The sequence below is a fragment of the Metopolophium dirhodum genome, chromosome 1 (assembly GCF_019925205.1).
Source record: "Metopolophium dirhodum isolate CAU chromosome 1, ASM1992520v1, whole genome shotgun sequence".
In the NCBI taxonomy this organism is placed as follows: Eukaryota; Metazoa; Arthropoda; class Insecta; order Hemiptera; family Aphididae; genus Metopolophium; species Metopolophium dirhodum.
The window spans coordinates 57,050,853-57,071,685 of record NC_083560.1 but is presented as its reverse complement, the minus strand read 5'-3'; the positions used below and the strand labels follow the sequence as shown (position 1 = coordinate 57,071,685).

The 20,833-nt window shown below is 27.8% G+C and overlaps 1 protein-coding gene across 1 annotated transcript in view; it reads left to right on the top strand.

The window, feature by feature from the left end:
* Nucleotides 1-19,438, top strand: part of LOC132935914 (sodium-dependent dopamine transporter-like) — a 28,725-nt gene extending 9,287 nt beyond the window's left edge. The window contains exons 2-15 of the mRNA XM_061002554.1: nt 8,189-8,641; nt 8,727-8,984; nt 9,075-9,209; nt 10,821-11,145; nt 14,519-14,652; nt 14,797-14,936; nt 15,013-15,116; nt 15,240-15,364; nt 15,461-15,573; nt 15,743-15,883; nt 15,976-16,075; nt 16,142-16,242; nt 17,410-17,577; nt 17,673-19,438. Coding sequence (XP_060858537.1) covers nt 8,203-8,641; nt 8,727-8,984; nt 9,075-9,209; nt 10,821-11,145; nt 14,519-14,652; nt 14,797-14,936; nt 15,013-15,116; nt 15,240-15,364; nt 15,461-15,573; nt 15,743-15,883; nt 15,976-16,075; nt 16,142-16,242; nt 17,410-17,577; nt 17,673-17,774 — 2,385 coding nt within the window. The 5' untranslated portion in view covers nt 8,189-8,202 and the 3' untranslated portion in view covers nt 17,775-19,438. The remainder of the gene's footprint in view (nt 1-8,188; nt 8,642-8,726; nt 8,985-9,074; nt 9,210-10,820; nt 11,146-14,518; nt 14,653-14,796; nt 14,937-15,012; nt 15,117-15,239; nt 15,365-15,460; nt 15,574-15,742; nt 15,884-15,975; nt 16,076-16,141; nt 16,243-17,409; nt 17,578-17,672) is intronic.
* Nucleotides 19,439-20,833: the final 1,395 nt, after the last annotated feature.

Sequence of the window (20,833 nt, the reverse complement as noted above, 5' to 3'; positions counted from 1 at the left end):
TCGTTCAAAAACATACTTGTATACTGAACTACCTACTGAAGTTATATTTAAAACATTTAACGGGGTTTGCGCTTCGATGACTTTATTAATAATATTATCTTGGGCCATGTCGACAGTGATTCATTATAATGTTTAAAATTATTATTGTATGTTGATTGATTGACTAGTTTCTGCCAGAACTTTTATGACGCCAATTGGTTTCAACGTTGGCTAGAAAGTTTCCTTTATTATTTAATACGAATATATTATCTTTGTAAACAAGAATGCATACATGCATCGCTGTTGTGGAAATATGATCAACGCTCGTATATAGTCGTATTTATAAAAAAATTAAATAACGAACGAATTATTAATAAAAAATAATTTAGTAAAACAATATTAATTCTATCTCAAAATATTATCTTATAAGTAATTGATAGAGTTTTACATATAGCTATTACAATGGTATAATTAATAACAGCCTCAGGTTTAATTTAATATTATTTTACTGGCAAATGTGAAATGAATAATAAATTGGTGTAAGTAGGTACATTTGTTAGTATATATTATTTACATTTTATAATACATGATTACCTTCACAATTACTGATTTTGGGTTTACAAGAATTTATTGTAATATAGTTCTAATTAAAAAACTAAAGTATGATATTTGAAAATACCTGCCTAATTATACATACAGATAGGATCTTAAATAAATAATAAAATTCATAGGTTATTAAAATATTGCTAGGTCAATATTGAAATGGTAAATAAAATGTCAATAGAAAAGTTATTTATAGACAATACCTATAGCATCATTTTTTTTATTTTAACTGTGTAGGTAAGTACATAGTGAAGCAATTATTGTTGAAAACAGATAATACTCAAATCATTTGGTTATAGGTTAAACAGTTAAATTTACATATACAGATTAACTAAGTACCTGTGCTCACTCTCGTTTGTCCTTTTATTAATGGTATTTATTCAGAAGGTACCTAACTCAAGAAATATCAAGTGGCGATACTAACTTCTTTTTTCAAACAGTAAACATTCTTTTTTATTGAAAATTATTAACAAGATAAGTTTTTCAAAAACGTTGACGTATCTCAATCGAAATTTAAAGGAGTAGTTTCTAATTAAACTTTATATACTAAGGATGATAGCCCTTACTCCATAATAATTAATAATAGATTCACTTAAAATGTAAAATAGAAAATTTATTTTAGTTTAGTTAATAGACAATTTTTACAATAATCAATGACAAAATCTTAATAAATTAATATTAAATATTAATCACCATTATCTCCAAGGACTATTGACTATGGCTATAGTATTTAAAGTTTAATAACTCAGAAATTACTTGTTTGAATTTTGATTTATATAGGTACATAAAAATTTACAAAAAAAATCATCTCCGTTATAATTTGCAATAAAAAGGTTAAAGGGGGTTCTTATTTGAAAAAAAAAATGTTTTATCGCTACAGGGCACTCCTTTAAGAATAAAATATGATTATTAAATATACCTACAAATTTAAAAAAATTAAAAAAATAATTATTAAGGAAAAAATGGAGGTAATAGCATGCTTGGTAAATCACTCTGTATATATAATATAATAAAATATATATTTATTGAACTTTACTTCCGTGCCATTAGCTTAATTAAATATTTGTTGGTAATCAAATAATTATAAATTTCATTTAGATTATTTACTTTTTTCCAAACTTGATAGTTGCTCGAGTGGAAGTAAGTATATCACACTGATATCCGATAGAAAACCTTAGATAAATTCCTATGAAGTTTATAAAACTGATAATTTTTATTTATTAGTTACCTACCTAGGTACTCTTAAATGCAATTTGTATTTTGTGGATCAGCCATAATTTGATATATATTTTAATAAGTTAGGCATGTAGGTAGGTATACCTAATATCTACTTAGATTCTTTAAAATTTATATAAATGAATATATAATAAAATACATAACTAAATAAGTAGCTTAATTTTATACGTGTACATGTATTAGGTACAAAATAAAACTGATATGTTATATTTCGATTATGATTTGGGTACATCTAGACTTTATTAATTTTTAGTAAAATGACAAATTTTTATATCATGTATAGTTTATATTTCTAAATACATGGTTGAATAGTCTAAAAAAATATAATGTTTAACAATATTCGATACCTAGTGTATTTAGAAATATAGACTATAGATAATTCAAAGAGTAAAGATATAATTGCACTTCTACTGCTATAACATTAATTACCTATGTGATATGTTTTCGGAAAAAAAATGTGTTTAAGTTTATAAAATAAAATTAGTTCACTTATATTATGTACGAAAAATATTATTAATAATATAATTCTAAAGATGTAGGTATTAGTAGTCATGAGTTTTTAAGAATTCTTAGCATGCTTTTCAAAGTTTGATTCGTGACACACAAATTAATAAATTAATAAACTATAGGTATCTTGGAATTTATTTGTAATATTCATACATAAAGCTGGTTCCTCGTTTCTCGGATTTATTGTATTCAGGATCCATTGGAAAATAAATGTAACCCATCTATAATACATTAATACATTATCATTGTGAATTTTCAGAAAAAAAATTTGAATGTTAAAAATAATACCATAATATTATTATGTTTATTATATTATTATAATAACAAACTAAAGCAGGCTACCTTAATAGGTAAGTACTATAAAGTTATAAGTTCAATTTATATTTTTTAAATACTGAGTGGAGCTATGCTGTGTTATCAATTTTTGAGGCAGACAATTTGCTTCAAACTTTAAGTTTAAGGGTGGTTCTGTTAACAACTTGATCTAGATGGTGCATTGGGGGGGGGGGGGGGGAGAGTGGTGATCAAACAGTATCCAAGACTATTCTCACCATTCTACGGTGTAATGGTAGTATATATACTACTTTCGCAAGTAATTCGGTGCTATTCATTTATAATTTATGAATTACTATAGTTATATGCAATGATTTTAGCTAAAATTACATTACTGAATTAAGATAATATTGATGATTGTATAAAATATAAATTAAATGATAAGTATATGGGATAAACTATCCTTAGAAACTATTGCTATATGACATAAGCGCCAAAGGTGTAAATATTACATAATATCATTTTCGCCAAGATCAGTATGAATAATCACCAATATAAATTATATCCAATAAATGACGAAAGCACCTAAGATATAAAAAATAAATATGATTTATACCAATAATAATATTTTACACACCAAAACCTATTATGATTGATTTTTTAATTATATTTTGTATAATATTTAAAATCGTCAATAATCAATATTAAGTAATGTTATAATCATAATGATAAAATAATAGGTAGGTACCTACCTAGGTAATATAAATAAAAATAAATTAATATAATTATATTTTTTATAAAATAAATATTATTGTCTATTTAAACTGGTTGATCTTTTAATCCCACATTTTTCATATATTCTATTATACTTATTTCTTCCATTGTAAAATTATGATTTAGAAACTGAAAGGTGAAGAATTTATAATTCATAAATAAATATGTTTTCACTTTGTAATTTTAGTTATAGACATCTATAGACAATAATAAATTGCTATAATAATATGAACTGAGCAATAAGTAACATAAAATTGGTTTTTTAAATGTCGTTAATTCGGCTGCATATTTTGTAGTTTTAAAAGTTTTTACAAAGATACTTTTTTTATTTTCAATGGAACCATCTAAATATGTATATTTTTTATTTTTTCAACCATAAGTTATATCTCAAAAATATTTATTATTAATTATTTCATTAGTACCTAAACCAATTTTAGTTCAATAATTGTCAGTGGTGTTTTGGTAAAAAAACTGGAGGGTATACGCGGAAGAATTTATGACAATGACTATCATGTATTTATTGGGATCAAAACATATCAGATTTTATGACTTAAAACGACGCTCGCTTCGCTCGCGAATATTCAAGTTTTTTTTAGATCTCATGTTCACGAGTATAAGCTTTTATATCAAAAAAAAATGTATATTAATTTTATACCATATGTCCATATTGTTTCTTGATTTATCTAAGTATTTAAAGTTTCTATGGAAAAGTCAATAATTGCCCGATTTTAAAGGCAAAAAATATTAATATAATTGTAAAATAAAAGCATAATCATGTAATAGCCAAATAGGTAACTGCAAAAAATATAAAATATAAAACTTTAACAGAACCTATACATAATAATAAGGAATAAAAAATATCATTTTTTTTTCAAACTAGTTTTATTTGAAAGTGTATTAGGCTTATATATAAAAAAAAAATTGTATAAGTGAGTGGAAAAAGTTTAACAAAATTTAATAGTATTTTAATAAAAAATAATAAAAATAACTTTCTTTTTTTAAATGGGTAACAATTAACAAATAAAAGATGATGCTTATATAGTAGGTACTTAACATTAAATTATATTTTCAACACTTAACACTTCACTTCACAAGTCACAAAAAAAAAATATTACAAGAAACAAAATGTAAAATAAATAATAACGGAAGACGAGCAATGCTGCAGGACGTCAGCTCTCGGAATAGCACTCGCCACACTATCTAGTATATTCTTGTATAGAAACATCAACGGCCGCTTGTAGATATATTATTATAATTTGATACCTAATGAATATAGCTAGATGATAATCGATAGCTATAAATAATAATCAATTATTTTATTATTAACCTACCAATAACAAATTTTCTAAAAATAAACTATGCCCTATGGATTTTTTTCTGTTTATGAAGTAGGTATACGAGCGTATACGTGCGTATACGTGCGTATTGGCGTTACTTTTATAAGGTATACGCTAAATCACCAAGTTGGTTCACGGGTATACGTCGTATACCCGCGTATACCCTCCAAAACACCACTGATAATTGTAATATAATGTTTAATGTTAACTTAAATTTTATCGTGACGTACAAAATATATTTGTTATGACTAGGACATAGATTTAAATGTAAATTGCTTTTATGTTAGATTTGTCCTAAACCATAGCATTATAATTACAACATTTATTTTATACAGCAAAATATTTGATAATTAATAATATTTAATGAAACTTTTAAATTGTATATTTTGAGGGTATTTTCTTATATTTTATACAATTTGTTATACAATTAATTTAAATCAACCCACTAAAAATAAAAATTAAATACTTTGATTCGTAATTTTACTGTATAATATAATATTTTGTTTTTACCTCTGACCAGAAATTATTTATTAGAAGGAAATGTCCAATCTGAAGGATGGAAAATATTTGGGAAATGTCAAATTCCATCTTATTGGACCACTCTGCAATATAGTATCGTTGGTCTGTGTGAGGACAAGCTATACATTTTGTCGAGATTTTTTTCGCAGGTTCAATAAATGATGTATATCCAATTAAGAGACAATAATAGTGTAGTATAAAAATGTATGTTGAGCATAAGTTCTGAATTTGAAAAATCATCAGTTGTTTTTTATGTTTTTTCAGTGACAATACCTGTATACACTTCGTGGTATTTAAGAAGATATCTGCGGACTATAATTTTCTCTCTCTGGCCAACGCTCAACATAGACAAGACGCATTCATATTTCATGCATTTTTTATATGTTTTTGAGTAATGTTAGAGTAAAATCACCAATTACAAAAACTACAGCAAATATTGAGTAGTATTTTTAAGGGTATGGCATATTTATTTGTCTAAATATTGCCTCTAAATAATTTAATATCCATTTAAATTTAGAATTTTCTTTTTTTAAGTAGAATATTAATAAAAATATAAATATGTCTAAGACTCAAAACTATTTTCCTCTAATTTTTGTTATGCCTATAGAAAATATTTCTCCTAAGATTACTCAAAAACCATAAAGAATGATTTTACTTGACACATTTTATCTATGTTGCGCGTGGGTCTGAGAGAAAAAACAAATATTCCACTGACATCCTCTAAAAAAAAGGTGAAATTTAATATTTATTACAAAGCCCAGCGAAGATTTGTTTTCCAAAAAAGGATAATTTTTCAGATTTTTTAAACAAGTAGTTTTTGTAGGTATAGGTACCACCTATTATAATACTATAAGTATAATGCTCTATTTTTTAATTTGATCCTTTACATATTTTGGCTCTGAGATTTGGTTAGTTGCAGTTATTGGTTGTAGGTAACAGCTATAGGTTAACTAACCTAATACCATAGTACTACCACAGGTTAAATACAAATTTTATCTGTGGTATTGCTTTTTATCAACTAGAACTTTTATAGTCTTATATATTAGTCTAGATATTTTTACTCTTGAGAACTATTATATATAACATTATCAAACGTTAATGATTATTGTTTACATTGAAAATAACGATAAAAATATTGTTGCTATTTGTTTAGTGTGTTCAATGTGGACTATATCAAAGGTTATACAGTTATTTAATATACAATTAATATTTATTAGATATTAAAAGTCTATTAGTATTAATCATATAAACTAATTGTAATGATCAGGTATGCATAATATATTAATAAACAGATAATAATGTATTACCTATATACTATTTAGTATGAAACTTTTATCGTTGGTATGTGGAAATTACAGCTAACCTAGGCATTTTTAATATGATGTTATTCAGCTATCTCGTACATTTTATATATACTATATTAAAATGAATTTATTATTAATTTTATTGCTTTTCGTGCGCATCATATATTCATTTATGCACATAGCACATTACAGATTCTGTACAGAGCCAAAAATATATATTGGCGGAACTATATTTAGGGCAGTAAAAAAATTTAGAGCTAAATTTGAAAATAGCCTATAAAGGCTCTGTTTTTAATAAATATTGTTGGCTACTTTCGGTTAATTTTTTCGAATAGTTGCTTTTAAATACTAACGCTCTCATTTCAGCGGTTCATATTTTTTTTTAAATGATTATGCTCAGGCTATAAAGAAATGTCTATAGATACATTATTAAAGTGTTAACTGTTATATATAAAGGTGCCTAACATATATGTATATGGTACACATTTTACTTTACATTCTTGCATAGATATCTACCTACAATTTTTATCAAATACAAGTGTCATACGAATGTAGAATTTATTTTTAAAATCATTTGCATTGAGTATTTACCCTGTAGCAAAAAAATATAATATATTTTTTTATTAAACACCATTATATAATAGTGGTTATTGTAGAAGACACACGACGACTCCGATATCATGGGTTAACATCGTTGATGATGGGTGTATGCGTATTTAATATAAAACGTCGACGGGCCCGCGTTACTCGTCGGCATAAAAATGCCAAGGACGTCGTCACCAAGAGGGAACATATACGGCACCACATTATAGTTAGTAGAGAAAGCACTAATAATATATAGCACTCTCGTATAGTATAGAAGTACGGTTTTTGTGACGGGAGGGTGTAAGAAGTATATATGAAGTATATTGAGGAATATGTATACACACACACACACACACACACACACACACACACATATATATATATATATATATATATATATCATACACGTATAGAGGGGAATGGACGGTAATCATCATCGGTGATGATTCGTGCACGTTTAGGTATTTGACTTGCCCGTGCAGCTCATGCCGCCGCCGCATTCTTATACTTATTTTTTCCTTCCTCCGGCCTCTCGCCCTCTTAACTTTTGTCCCCACTTTTCACCCCCAAAGCCAATATGCCTCGTTGAACAATCATTAGCGACCGCCGAGAAGCAATAAATGCCGTCGGTGTCTCTTCGAATCACTTATAAATGTGTGTGTGGCTCGTGCCCGAGTGTGCGTATCTATGTAAAAGGTATATAGTGTGTGCCGCACATACCTTTTAAGGGATATCGATAGGGGTGGAATGGGATATCCCCCTCCTCATATCTGCGATGATCGTGGTTGTGGAATCTCGGGAATCCGCCGCCACCAACGACGACCGGAATAATAAAATTTAAAAAATATTTAAGACATATTACTCTCCGTCATCAGTCCGACCCCTGTAAAGGAAGCAGGATGTTCTCGCGCGTCTCCATTATTAAATTATAATACGATCGTCAGTGTTCTCAGCGCCAATTCTTGCTCGTATATCCCGTGAAAATACCATCACCCCTTCGTGATTAATGTGCATATTGTCACCCAATATTATAACATATTAATTTTTTTTTTAAATGTTTAATTATTTAAGAGACAACTCCAAATATGACTGGTATTGCAGCGAAGACATCAGCAATGTTCAACAACGGCGTGACCAGCGTCGAAGTTGTGGACAGTGATAACGATGATATTGGTGTTGAAACGAGTGGAATTAAAAAGTTATGGGTACCATCAGTGAATAAATTTCGACAATTTTTCAAATCATCTCCGAATACGATGTCCAGTAATAATAAACGCCACTGGCGCAAGCGTCAAAACAAGACAGATACTGAGAACGATCAGTACTATGACCCGGACGATGATCAAGACGATTACAGTGACAAGCAGGAGCTACACCAACATGTTGATGATGGAAATGGTAGTAAAAGTCATGACATAGAAGAAGATGACGATGATGATGAAGAGTATCAAGACGAAGACAGACAAGTGCGAAAGAAAATGCTCAAAAAACAAAACAAGAAAGAAGTAGAAGTAAAAAAAAAAAGTAAGTGTTGTCTAATCGATTAACATTTTTCTCTAATCCAATATTTCAAAGAAAAATTTGTCTTATTTAAACCTCATTATTTTAGAAAATACTGAAATACGTTTATTATTGGCTAAATCATCAGATGACACTAAAAAGACCGCAAAAATAATTTCGGAATCTACCGCTGTAGTCTCGATAGTGGACGAAATAGATTGTAAAGAAAATCCAAACACTAATATCAATGATGGAGAAAGGGAAACTTGGGAAAGAAATGCAGATTTTTTGCTATCTATTATTGGGTTTGCAGTAGATTTGGCGAATATTTGGAGATTTCCATATCTTTGCTACAGAAACGGTGGAGGTTTGAAAATAAATGAAATATGCTAAAACTATGACAATAATTTAATTAATTATTCGTACAATACATTAATTACTAATTATTGTGTTACAGGAGCATTTTTAATACCATACTTTTTAATGTTGATATTCGGCGCTGTTCCCCTATTTTATATGGAACTCATATTAGGCCAATATAATAGACAGGGGCCAATAAGTGTGTGGAAGAATGTATGCCCTCTTTTTAAAGGTACATTTAAAGTAAAGTATTGCTTAAAACGGTTTTAAATCTGAATTAAAACTAAATATTACATTGATAAAAAATGTATTTATTATTCATACGACCATAATATTTATAAATACTTACCTCTACTAATTACTGTACATGTTTTACTTGTAAAAATAAATAATTACATTTTAGAAATCATCGATTAAAAGTTTCCCAATGAAAAAGTCTTCTAAATGGCAAATTTAAATTTTTTTACTATTGATAAATAGGTATATATTTCACTAGTAGGTATATTATAATTATTACGTTAATTACGTTAAGTTTAATAATAGCGTCAAACTACGTCCAAAATATACTCGCTCTAAATAGGCATTTGTAGTGATTCGATATTTACTACCTACATCAAAACAAAATAGCTTATATCTTTTATAATTAAAATAAAATAATAAGATATTATATTCTAGTTACATTAATTAGTTTGTGATTATTATTTTTTAATCAAAGTATTATATTACACAGGTACAGTGTACTGGTACAGTGGTACACATTATATAATTTGATTGTTGAACTGCCAAAAGCTTTCATATTGAGACTGTACACAATAAATTTGGAAGTAGCCACATTGTAATGATAATGTTCTAAATATTATGGAGAGAGGTTTGATGGAATTTTCTGAATATTTTTTTAGTATATTATCCGAGAGCTTTTCTAGAGAAAAGTTTTAATTAATTTTAATAGGTATTTAAAATTGTCATTATGATCTACTGCGTTATATAATATGAATGATAAATTATTTTTGATGTGGTATCTTGTATATAAAAATAATTATAATTAAAACATTGTATTAAAAAGAAAAAGGCCGATTTGAGTATTTTGAAAGGTAAATAAATGGTACACATTTCGCCTTGCTTTTTGTTTTGTCGTGTGAATAATTATTTTTTGTATCGACTAGGGAAATGAAAAATATTAAAATTGACAACATAACTTAAGCGTTTAAGCAGAATATCATATTTATTAATAGATAATAAAAAAAAGTCACGATACTGTAATATAGATTCCAGACTATAATAATGGGTAATAATAAGTCATAGCGATACAGCAAGGCGATATATAAAATCAAACATTTAATGTTGAATTTGAAGATTTTTATTCAATGTGAAAACTACTCATGACTTTCCTCCAAAAACTAAAAATAAAATAACTCTCAAGTACCTATTATCTTTCTCTTAAAAAATAATTTTCAAATGAAAATACCGACTAGCTATATATACCTATGCATAATTCATTGTAGCGTTTACTATAAAAATCAAATTAAAAGCATATCTTTGCCATTAAATTAAAATCCTTGTGTATGTACTTTCTTTAGAGATTAGAGAGCAATATTTTTACATTACAACTTTAATTGCATAGTAGTAACATAATTTATTTCTATGAAAATGATTAAAAAGTAATTACCAATTAGTTATCTAGTCATCTAGAGATCGCTGAAGATAATGCATGTGACTCAATTAAAGTGATACAAATATATTGTAATATTCTTATAAAATAGTTTTCCTAACAATTGATGTTATTAAAATCTATTTAAGTCTTGGTTTTTAAATATATTTTTTTAATTTAAAAATTATATCTTAGGAGTTGGATTTTGTGCTGTGTTGGTTGCATTTTATGTATCATTTTACTATAACGTTATTATTGGTTGGTCGTTGTATTTTTTGGCGATGAGTACAACCAGTAGTTCGGGACAACTGCCGTGGGTGCACTGTAACAATACCTGGAATACAGATACGTGCGTTGAACAGAAAGATGATTGGGCATCGGCATATAACCAATCGGATCACGTTCATAATTATCTACCTCGGACGCACGCAAATGGGACTTTACTTTCAATGTCCGATGGTACATCGATAATAGGCAGTAATTTCAACAACCAAAGTTCACCGGCGGCTGAATATTTCCAGTAATAACAATTTTAATAGTATTTATTTCAGTCTCCTATCCATTTATATAACATAAATGGTCCGCTATCAGCATAGGTTACCTACATTAAACCAGGGGCGTGCTCACGGGGGATGAGGGTGTCATGCTCTCCCTTATGGATTCATTTTATCAAATAAAATATATGATAAAGCAATGAAAGTATATTTACCACCATATGTTGTGGTCTGTGAACAGTAAAAAATTCACCCCCCTCCCCCCCATTCAAAAAAGCTGAGCACGCCACTGCATTAAGTTGTAGGTACTTGTATAATTTGTATATTATGTCTCCTCTCCCCCCACAATCATAAATTATTTACATAATTATTTTGAACTCAATATTTCGTATAGCTGGGTATATTTGTGTGTCTAAAACTATTATTTTTTTTATTATTTATTAAAGATATTTAGGTACAATCTGTATACACAAAAAATACAATAAGTAAATAGGATGACAATAAATTCTAGACGTGAGAAGCGTGAGGGAGGAAGCTTCCATAGACACTACTTCCATATCCAAAACTATTAAAATATTATTTGTTATAACAACAGTCACTTTACTTTACCGGCCAAGAAAGGTTAATACGTAACTTAGTAGACTTTGGTTATTCTGCCTAAATGAACTTTTCAAAGTCCAAAACGACAACTATATGTCTGTATCAACTTAATTTGTATTTAATTCCAAATGACAGAACGAAGGTTAATCTCTAAAACTTAGTCAGTTTTTCCTCAAATCGTGCAACTGTCTAAAGTGCATATAATATAAGACGCCATTTAAACGATAACTCTCTTTTAATGCCAAAACACGCTTAAAATGTGATATTTAAAGCTGTTTGATAATTTATTCACCAAATAAAATAACACCCTTTTTTATTTCCACTAGGTATTTTATTCGTTAAAATATTTTATTTAAATCATAAAATATACAAATTATTGTATTTCAATTATATTTGACATACTTGCATACGTTCAAATCCGCGTACCTCGTTTAGTAGGTATCTAGGGGGGTCCGTAAATTTTAAGTTCAAAATGTTTTCATCTCACCCCCTAAAACTAGTGTACTTAGTGTATATACATACAAAAACTAACCATACAAAATATAGGATCAATCGGATAAAGTTAATCCGTGCCAATTTGAACTTTAAAATTTTTCAAAATCTTTTAAATTTTTGTTTTGTCGTAAATTATAGGTCAAATTTAAATTTAGTATTGATACTAAATTAAATTAAACTATATTTGCGATTGTTTTTGTTCTATCTATAATTGTTTTAATGGTACCTATATAAAATATAAACGGTTGTTATGATTAATATATTATGTGATACTTGGATGTTTTATTTATATATTTATATATTAGTATATTACAATATCATCAAATGATAATTTAATTTTAAAAATTGAATGATATAGAAGAGAAATTGTATATTATACTACTATAGATAGGTTTTCCAATGTATGACTAAACGAGAAAACTGTTTTAATTTAGTCAGTTTACTATGGGATTGTTACGGTACAATGAAACGTCGCACGTGTTGACGCATTTCCACGCGAACAAATTTGAGCCATAAATTCTACGAAAATCCAGAAATTAAAATAAAAAATCTATTATGTGAAATTCACGCGTTTATAGCGAAATATCATCGTTGAATAAATAAACAAATGGCGTAGGATATGCATCATTAAATGAAAAACTTGCAGATTCATCAAAAGTTTTAAATACTTCAGAGATTACAAATTCTAAGGAGAAGTTAATCGAGGTCGAGTATAATTGTATGAGTTGCTTACAGGAATCTGGAACCAATTTTAGAATGTAGAATCTCATGAAGTCAGAAGTTTTAAAAGTCATATTTTTTTCATCATGCATTTTTATAGAACAGCACAAATTATTAACCATAAATGATTGATCCAAGAAAACTAGAATAAAAATATTTTTGAAAACAATTAAAATTTTAAAGTAGGTGTAAGCTATTCAATTTTTGAAATCTCTTCAATAGGTACTGATAAATTGTAATCGCACATTGTTTCCAGACGTTAACGAATTTGTTTTAAACGTTGCTTTTTGTACGACTGCGCTTACACTATAGTTACGATGCAGGTTTCTTATACGATATGCATAATATAGGACGAAAGTACGTGAAACAATTCAATATATTATCTTAAGTCTCTACACGTTTAGCTTGTTTTTTACCTATAGGCACCTATAAATAAAAAAATACATAAAATAATGTTATATTTGAATATGAATACAAATTAAAGTATCATAAAAAACATTTTATTGAAACTGTGTCTGGAAGTGTTGAAAGATGGTTATGATTTATTAGGTAGGTAATTTCATAATTCTGGATTTCAGATGTGTAGTTTATGGATAAAGCATATTATAATCTTTGGTAATAAATTGACAATCTTTTTCGTGAAAATGTCAATTTTTGACTTCTATAGATTATTTATCAGTTTTTAACCTTCTATATTTGTATTTATATATTTTGTATTTTATATATATATTTAGCTTATAAAAAAAGTTAATTTTATTTGAAGAATTTAGGAATAACACGGATTCCTACAAAATAGAGATTAGAAATACTTAAATAAATAATTTTTTCAAGATAATTTAATCGAAGTATTTAATTAATTCATTAATTTGAGGCGTGGATGGTTTTTTTATTATTTTCACGTACTAAACTGCTTGATTGAACAATGAACATATTAAAAACTTGCAATATACCAAAATTTTAAACCTATTAGAATCACTATGATATATTGATATATATTGATATACATTACAATAGGTGCCTAAATTAGAATTTAAAAATTGTCAATAAGTCAATAGTCAAATAGTTAATATTATAACGACTACCCCAAAGAATAAAATAATATTGATATAAATATTTGTAACAGCCAACAGGTATCTGTTATATACCAGCTATTACCTAATCTCATCTAAATACGACAATTTCCTTCACACTTTGTCCACAAACCTATAAAATATTATCGATTGTCAAGTATGGAAATCTAGGATACACATCAATCCTATAGTCCTTTATTAGCTCATATTAACGATTTCCCATGATACGAGTGTTTATTTAATATAGGTAATTTACCGTTTTCCTCTCTTACCACAAGTTAACATAATAAATTAAAATGTTACCCCGTGTTACGTCAGATCCTCCTATTTGCTCTTAAGTCTTCGTTCCTATATATATATATATATATATATACTACAATAATTACCTGCACAAATCTGTGATTATTGATTAAAATACCTAACTGTATATTTGAACGGATATATTATTATACATTCAATACATTCTTGAATGTTGTTTACGTATTAAGACGTATAAATATTTTATTTTTCAAAGCCGTGGCGTGCTTGGCATGCAAATGAGCGACGGTCTCAACGAACTGGGTTATCCAAAATGGCAACTGGCGCTGTGTGTGTTCATCGTATACGTTATGCTGTACTTGAGCTTGTTCAAAGGTGTTAAGTCGTCCGGTAAGTAATCCCAGGCGCAGTAAAATAATAAGCTACTCGAATGACGTCTAACCATTTTAACTCGTAATCGACCACGTATATCAATCGATGTACGATATTGCGTTGTTTGACATTTAAATAAACATTGTGCACGTACATTTTCAGGAATTGTCGTTTGGGGCACGGCCACACTACCGTATTTAGTATTGACAATCTTGTTGATTAGAGGTCTTATGTTACCTGGCTCGCTAACCGGCATAACCTATTATTTACAGCCCGAACTGTACCGCCTTTTAGATACACAAGTAACAATTGAATATTTACTCCGGTTGAAACATGTTAAGGCGTGTACTATACATAAGTTGATTGTTTTGCCGTCAGGTGTGGGTGGACGCAGCCGTTCAGATATTTTATTCAGTAGGAGCCGGGTTCGGGGTTCACTTGTCGTACGCGTCATACAATAATATAAAAAACAATTGTTACACGTACGTACCTAACAATTTTAATAAATAAATACAATACAATACTTTGTTTGGATGTTCTTATATGTATAAATATTAAATATATTATACAATAAAGTCGCATCGAATTCGTATTTTATTATTTAGTGACTGCTTGATTACAACGGCCGTCAACTGCTTTACGAGTTTCTTTTCCGGTTTTGTTATATTCACTTATTTGGGTTTCATGTCACACAAACAACATAAGCCCATAAGTTCGGTAGCCACTGAGGGTGAGTTATGACGTTTATTGGCATTTCTCCGTTTGAAGCCATAGCGAAACGTTACATAGTATTATTAATATATTATTATCATCGCGATTTGTTTAGGTCCTGGTCTGGTGTTTCAAGTTTATCCCGAAGCTGTAGCAACGTTACCCGGATCGAATATCTGGGCCATGTTGTTTTTTTTCATGTCCATCACGTTGGGCATTGATTCGGCGGTAAAATTAAAATATCATGTTATTCATCTATGCATAAAATAAGTACCTATCATAATATTGTGAACCGTAACATGAATTTTGTTAGTCGATAGCTATAAAACATCCATATGGTCGTTGTACTTACACGATATGCACACATATATTATATTTATTCGATTGTTTTGTTTAGATGGGTGGATTAGAATGCGTCATTACTGGACTGATGGACGAATTTAGTGGCTTCTTTAAGAACCGTAAATGGCCACGCGAACGTTTCACGTTTGCAGTCATAGGTATATCGTTTTGCGTGGCTCTGATTAATGTGACACCGGTAAACTATAATACTATACTGATTAAATATTCAAAACGTCTATTATGTTTTACACGGACGATATTTTATACTCGTGTGTGTGTTTAATTTAGGGTGGCATTTATATGCTTCATTTATTGGACACGTATGCTGCTGGTATATCTCTGTTGTGTTCGGCATTATTCGAATGCATAGCTGTATCGTGGTTTTATGGTAAACAGATGTTTTAATTAATCAATCATTTTATAGATTAACAATTTTCTACTATTATCTATTTAGGTTTGGAGAAATTTTGCGACGACGTGGAGAGTATGATCGGCCACCGTCCCGGTCTATATTGGCGATTATGTTGGAAATTCGTCAGCCCAATGTTCATTATAGTGAGTTTATAAAATATAATACGTATGTGTTTAATATCCCTAGTTATTTTAAAATACATACACGTAACAATAATTTAATTAATATGTAAGCATTAGGTGTGCATGTTAAATTCAGGAATTACTAATTAAAATAGCGACTATAGGGCTACAATTGTAAATGAGCAGTAGGTATACTATCGATTGGTTGGCACGTGAATGTCAGAGCTGTGTTGTTCATTTGGCAAGCAATTCGATTACATTGCTAAATACTATACAAACTATTAAGTAAATCACCTAAAGTATATTTAGTGACAGTTGTGTTTTCGAATTTCATAACAATTTATTACGTTCTAAACTATAGAATCGAAAGGCTAAAATTAGTAAATTTAAGTTGCAATGGAAACACGTAGGTACTTTATGAATTCATTTTTATTTGCTACGAAGCTAAGAACGTGATATTATGTATAATTAAATATAATACTCTGATTATGAATTTATATAGATGCACGATCTTAAATCCATATAAATTTGTATAAGATATTGTGAAGTATCTAATAACATTATGAATTATTTAACTTTGTTAGTTTTACAGAGTGACGATGAGGATGGTTACTCCTACCCCTTGGTAGTTGATTAATTCTTTTTAATATGTAAATATTAAATAAAAACATTTTATTGAATTTATGAAAAGTAAATAATAAATATTATAAAATTAAAAAATATTACAAGAATAATACGTACGTATAGACTTAGGCAATATTAACATAAAAACAATTTTTTTTGTACATAATTATTACTGTACCATGGACTAAATTCATCCCCTCCCTAATTCAAGGAAGTTTTGTTAAAACCAATACTGTTTCCAACTTAATTTAAAATTACAATAATTATAATACAATTATGATAATTCACTGTTTAATACAAATTATAGTCATCAGTTTTAGAAAAAATATTATGTCCATTGGAAATAGGTATAGGTACTAAAATAATCAGAAGACTAAGAAATTTGGTAAATTAAAAATAAACAATATATTTAGCAAGTTCTGTTGAAAAGGGTTTGAAGACTTTTGACTCCAAGGAAGATTTTATACTGCCTAGACTAAATAATAAAAATTTTGCATTTAATGAGCGTTTAATAATAATAATAAAAAAGCATCATGTAAATATCACACAATCGTTATTTTTTAGGGAGTAGTGACTTTTGCTTTGATCGATCATCAACCGCTGAGCTATAATGGTTACGTGTATCCAGAATGGGCTGAATGGCTGGGCTGGACCCTAGCCTTTTCATCGATACTTATGATACCTGGTATGGCTATAGTGCAAATGTGCAGAGCAAGTGGTTCGTTCAAAAAGGTAAAATTTATATTATGCAAATATGCACGTTTATAATTATGTTTAATTGTTGTCTTCATTAATTCAAATTGCATCATTGTCATGGTTTAATATAGAGATTGGCATATAACATCACGCCATTAAATGAGCGTGAATCGATGGAAAAGAATAAGGGCGAATGTACTAGATTTCGTCTAAAGCACTGGTTATATGTTTAGTGTAATACTGATCATTTCAATGTATTCATGTTTTTTTTTTTTAATAATAATTATTAATTATATCGCTTTGTGTTCCATTAATTAATTAATAATACATTTTTGCTATTGCTAATATACTCGTATATTAAAAAATAAATAAAAAACAAAATAGACAATAGTTAGGTAAGTACGATAATATACGATAATCACGATAATACAACTTAACAGAATTATAAATTATACACACTAATATAACTCATTTTATAAATCTAATTATAATCAGGCGGAACATAAATGTACCTAACAAACTTAATTGTTTATAAACATTATTGTATGGTAGACTAATTTATATAAAATTACTTTTGGCATTAAGTACGTACTACGTACTCAGTTAGTACTTAGGTAGTATAATATACTATATAATATTTATACCATGTACAATTTAGCACTTGCAACAATATTATTACGTGCCTATTATATTATATTACCTATGTTTACATTTTACAGTAAGTTAAATAATGTTATAATTGTTGTTAAACGTTTATAGTAATAGATATTCTATTATCTACGAGACAAATTTGCAACATTATTGGACGCTCTGTATATATTGTTATGCAAAACTGCCAAGTTTGAAATTATCAAACGTTTTACTTTATATGAACTATAGGTGCCTAAATGTTTAAATATATCGATAATCTTTATATTATCTTTATATACCTATAAGTACTCAGGTAAATTATTTTTTATACACTCAACAGACATACTCGTAATTATTATTATACATGTATATTATGATATTATTATATTATAATATTTGTAGTGTGCCTATTAAACTATAGGCAGCCTATAGTTTAATACGATACGCAAATGTCATTAGCGATACATATACACGTAGATACGCTGAACACGCAAACACACGCCACGCACACACTCACACATACGCGCACGCACCTACACACACACACGCACACACACACACACACACACACACACACACACTTATGCATAAGAAAATGTATAAATCAATAATTGTGTCAAATTAACTGTGCAATTATTATTTGTTGCACAATTAGTATCTTTAGTTAATTTATTTATATAAAATGTAGGAGTAGGTATATTTAATTGGTCACTATACTACTATAGTATTTGTTATACACTTATACCTATTATAACAATATATAGGTACGTTTATAACAATCCATATTTCCATTTACCGCATATTGATTGAGTTTTAATTTTAGTAAAACTATCTAAGTCACATAATATTTATCATGCAATACTATTACATACATACATACTACATAAATAAATATTAATATATGTAGGTATTATAATATATCATGTATTCCTACAATTTACTTATATTTCACAAAAAATGTTATCACAAAATCGTTTTATTAATAATAATCATTAGTATACCTATACTCATTATATAGTTCGTAATACTATACACTAACATGTTATAATGTAACATATGTCACTAAATATATAGTTTGTACTTTGTTTCATTTATAATTTATAGATATTAGATATAGTAATAATTATTATTAATTGATAAGTATTATATTGAACAAAATAATATAAATAAGAGTAATCGGAATAATAACATCTCAATAATATCTTAAAGACTTAAACGGTATGAATATTTGTTGTTTACAGTTGAAAAATTGTGTTAACAAAAGCTACTTAAAAAAAATTACATATTATTATAAATTAACCATTTGTTACATTTAATATGTATAATTTATACGTTACACTTCTTAGTAGTTATCTATATATATGTATTTACTATTTGATATAATAACTTATAAGTAAGTGTTAACATAATACAATTTAATATTATTACACATTATAGTTGTAACTTGTATGTTTGAATAGTATAAATTAATAACAAATTAGATATTAGATACAAAGAAACGTTGCCAAAGCGTTACTTTTTTGCATTAAAGCAAATTAATAACTATTGTCAAATGATTTAATACTGTATACCTACTAAATTAAAATAATTATTAAATACATTCTTTTAAGAATTCTAAAAAATGTCACTAAATGGAAAAAACAATTTAATCTAACGTAGTTAATTTATCTATACATTTTAGTATTCTTTTAGATTCCATTATTATTATATAATATTTTATAAGTATAAAAATTTATTCGTGTCTTTATACCCTTAAAATATTAAGTTGCGTTATTAATAAAATATAAAATAAACATTATTAAACATCGGAAGTACCTACATATGATTGTTCGTTATTTTGAATCCCGATTGATGGTTGGTCGTCGTCCAGTTTTTAATAACTTGTCAGGTAATAAATAATTACATAATATAAATTGTTTATATATAATGTATATATATATATATAAAGAGAGAGGGGAGAGAGAGGGAGAGAGATTTGAAATAAAATTAATATGTTACTGATTTCCCAATGGGGTTTTGGCAAACATTTTTACAATAGTTAAAATAATTTAATTGCTGATGCCTGCAGGTGTTTGATACAGCAAATTAATTTGATAAAACAGTGAAATTACATCTGTACCTAAGGATTTTTAAAAATATTTTTACTGTAAGTTTTTTTTTTACCATTTGACCATGTTGGAATACGCATTGTTAGTGTGTAAGTTGGCAATCACTCAATGTGTACACAAAACACTTGATTTTTTTTTTTAAGAATTAGTAATATTTATAATATTTTATAAATTATACAAAAGCTTCCGTTTACATTAATCGTTAACGGCTTTATAAAACATAATCTATTAGTATATAAATGTATTATTTCAACAAATAAAAAATTAATCTCCATCAGACATTTTATATTGTAATCATTTGTTTTATTCAAAAGAGGCGTTTTTTCCCCAATATTTACGAGTGTATTATCCATTGTAAAATATGTTTTTACATTGGTACACACGGAAAATAAAAAAAAAACTAAACGATAATAATAACGGCACAACAATTATTTGTTCATATCCACCAAAGTGGCGGAGAATGTTGCTTTTCCACCTTTTTTTGGGGGGGAGGGGAGGTGTATCAACAATTCTAAGTACCTAGCTTTGTGCACGGCATAAAATACATATGAATA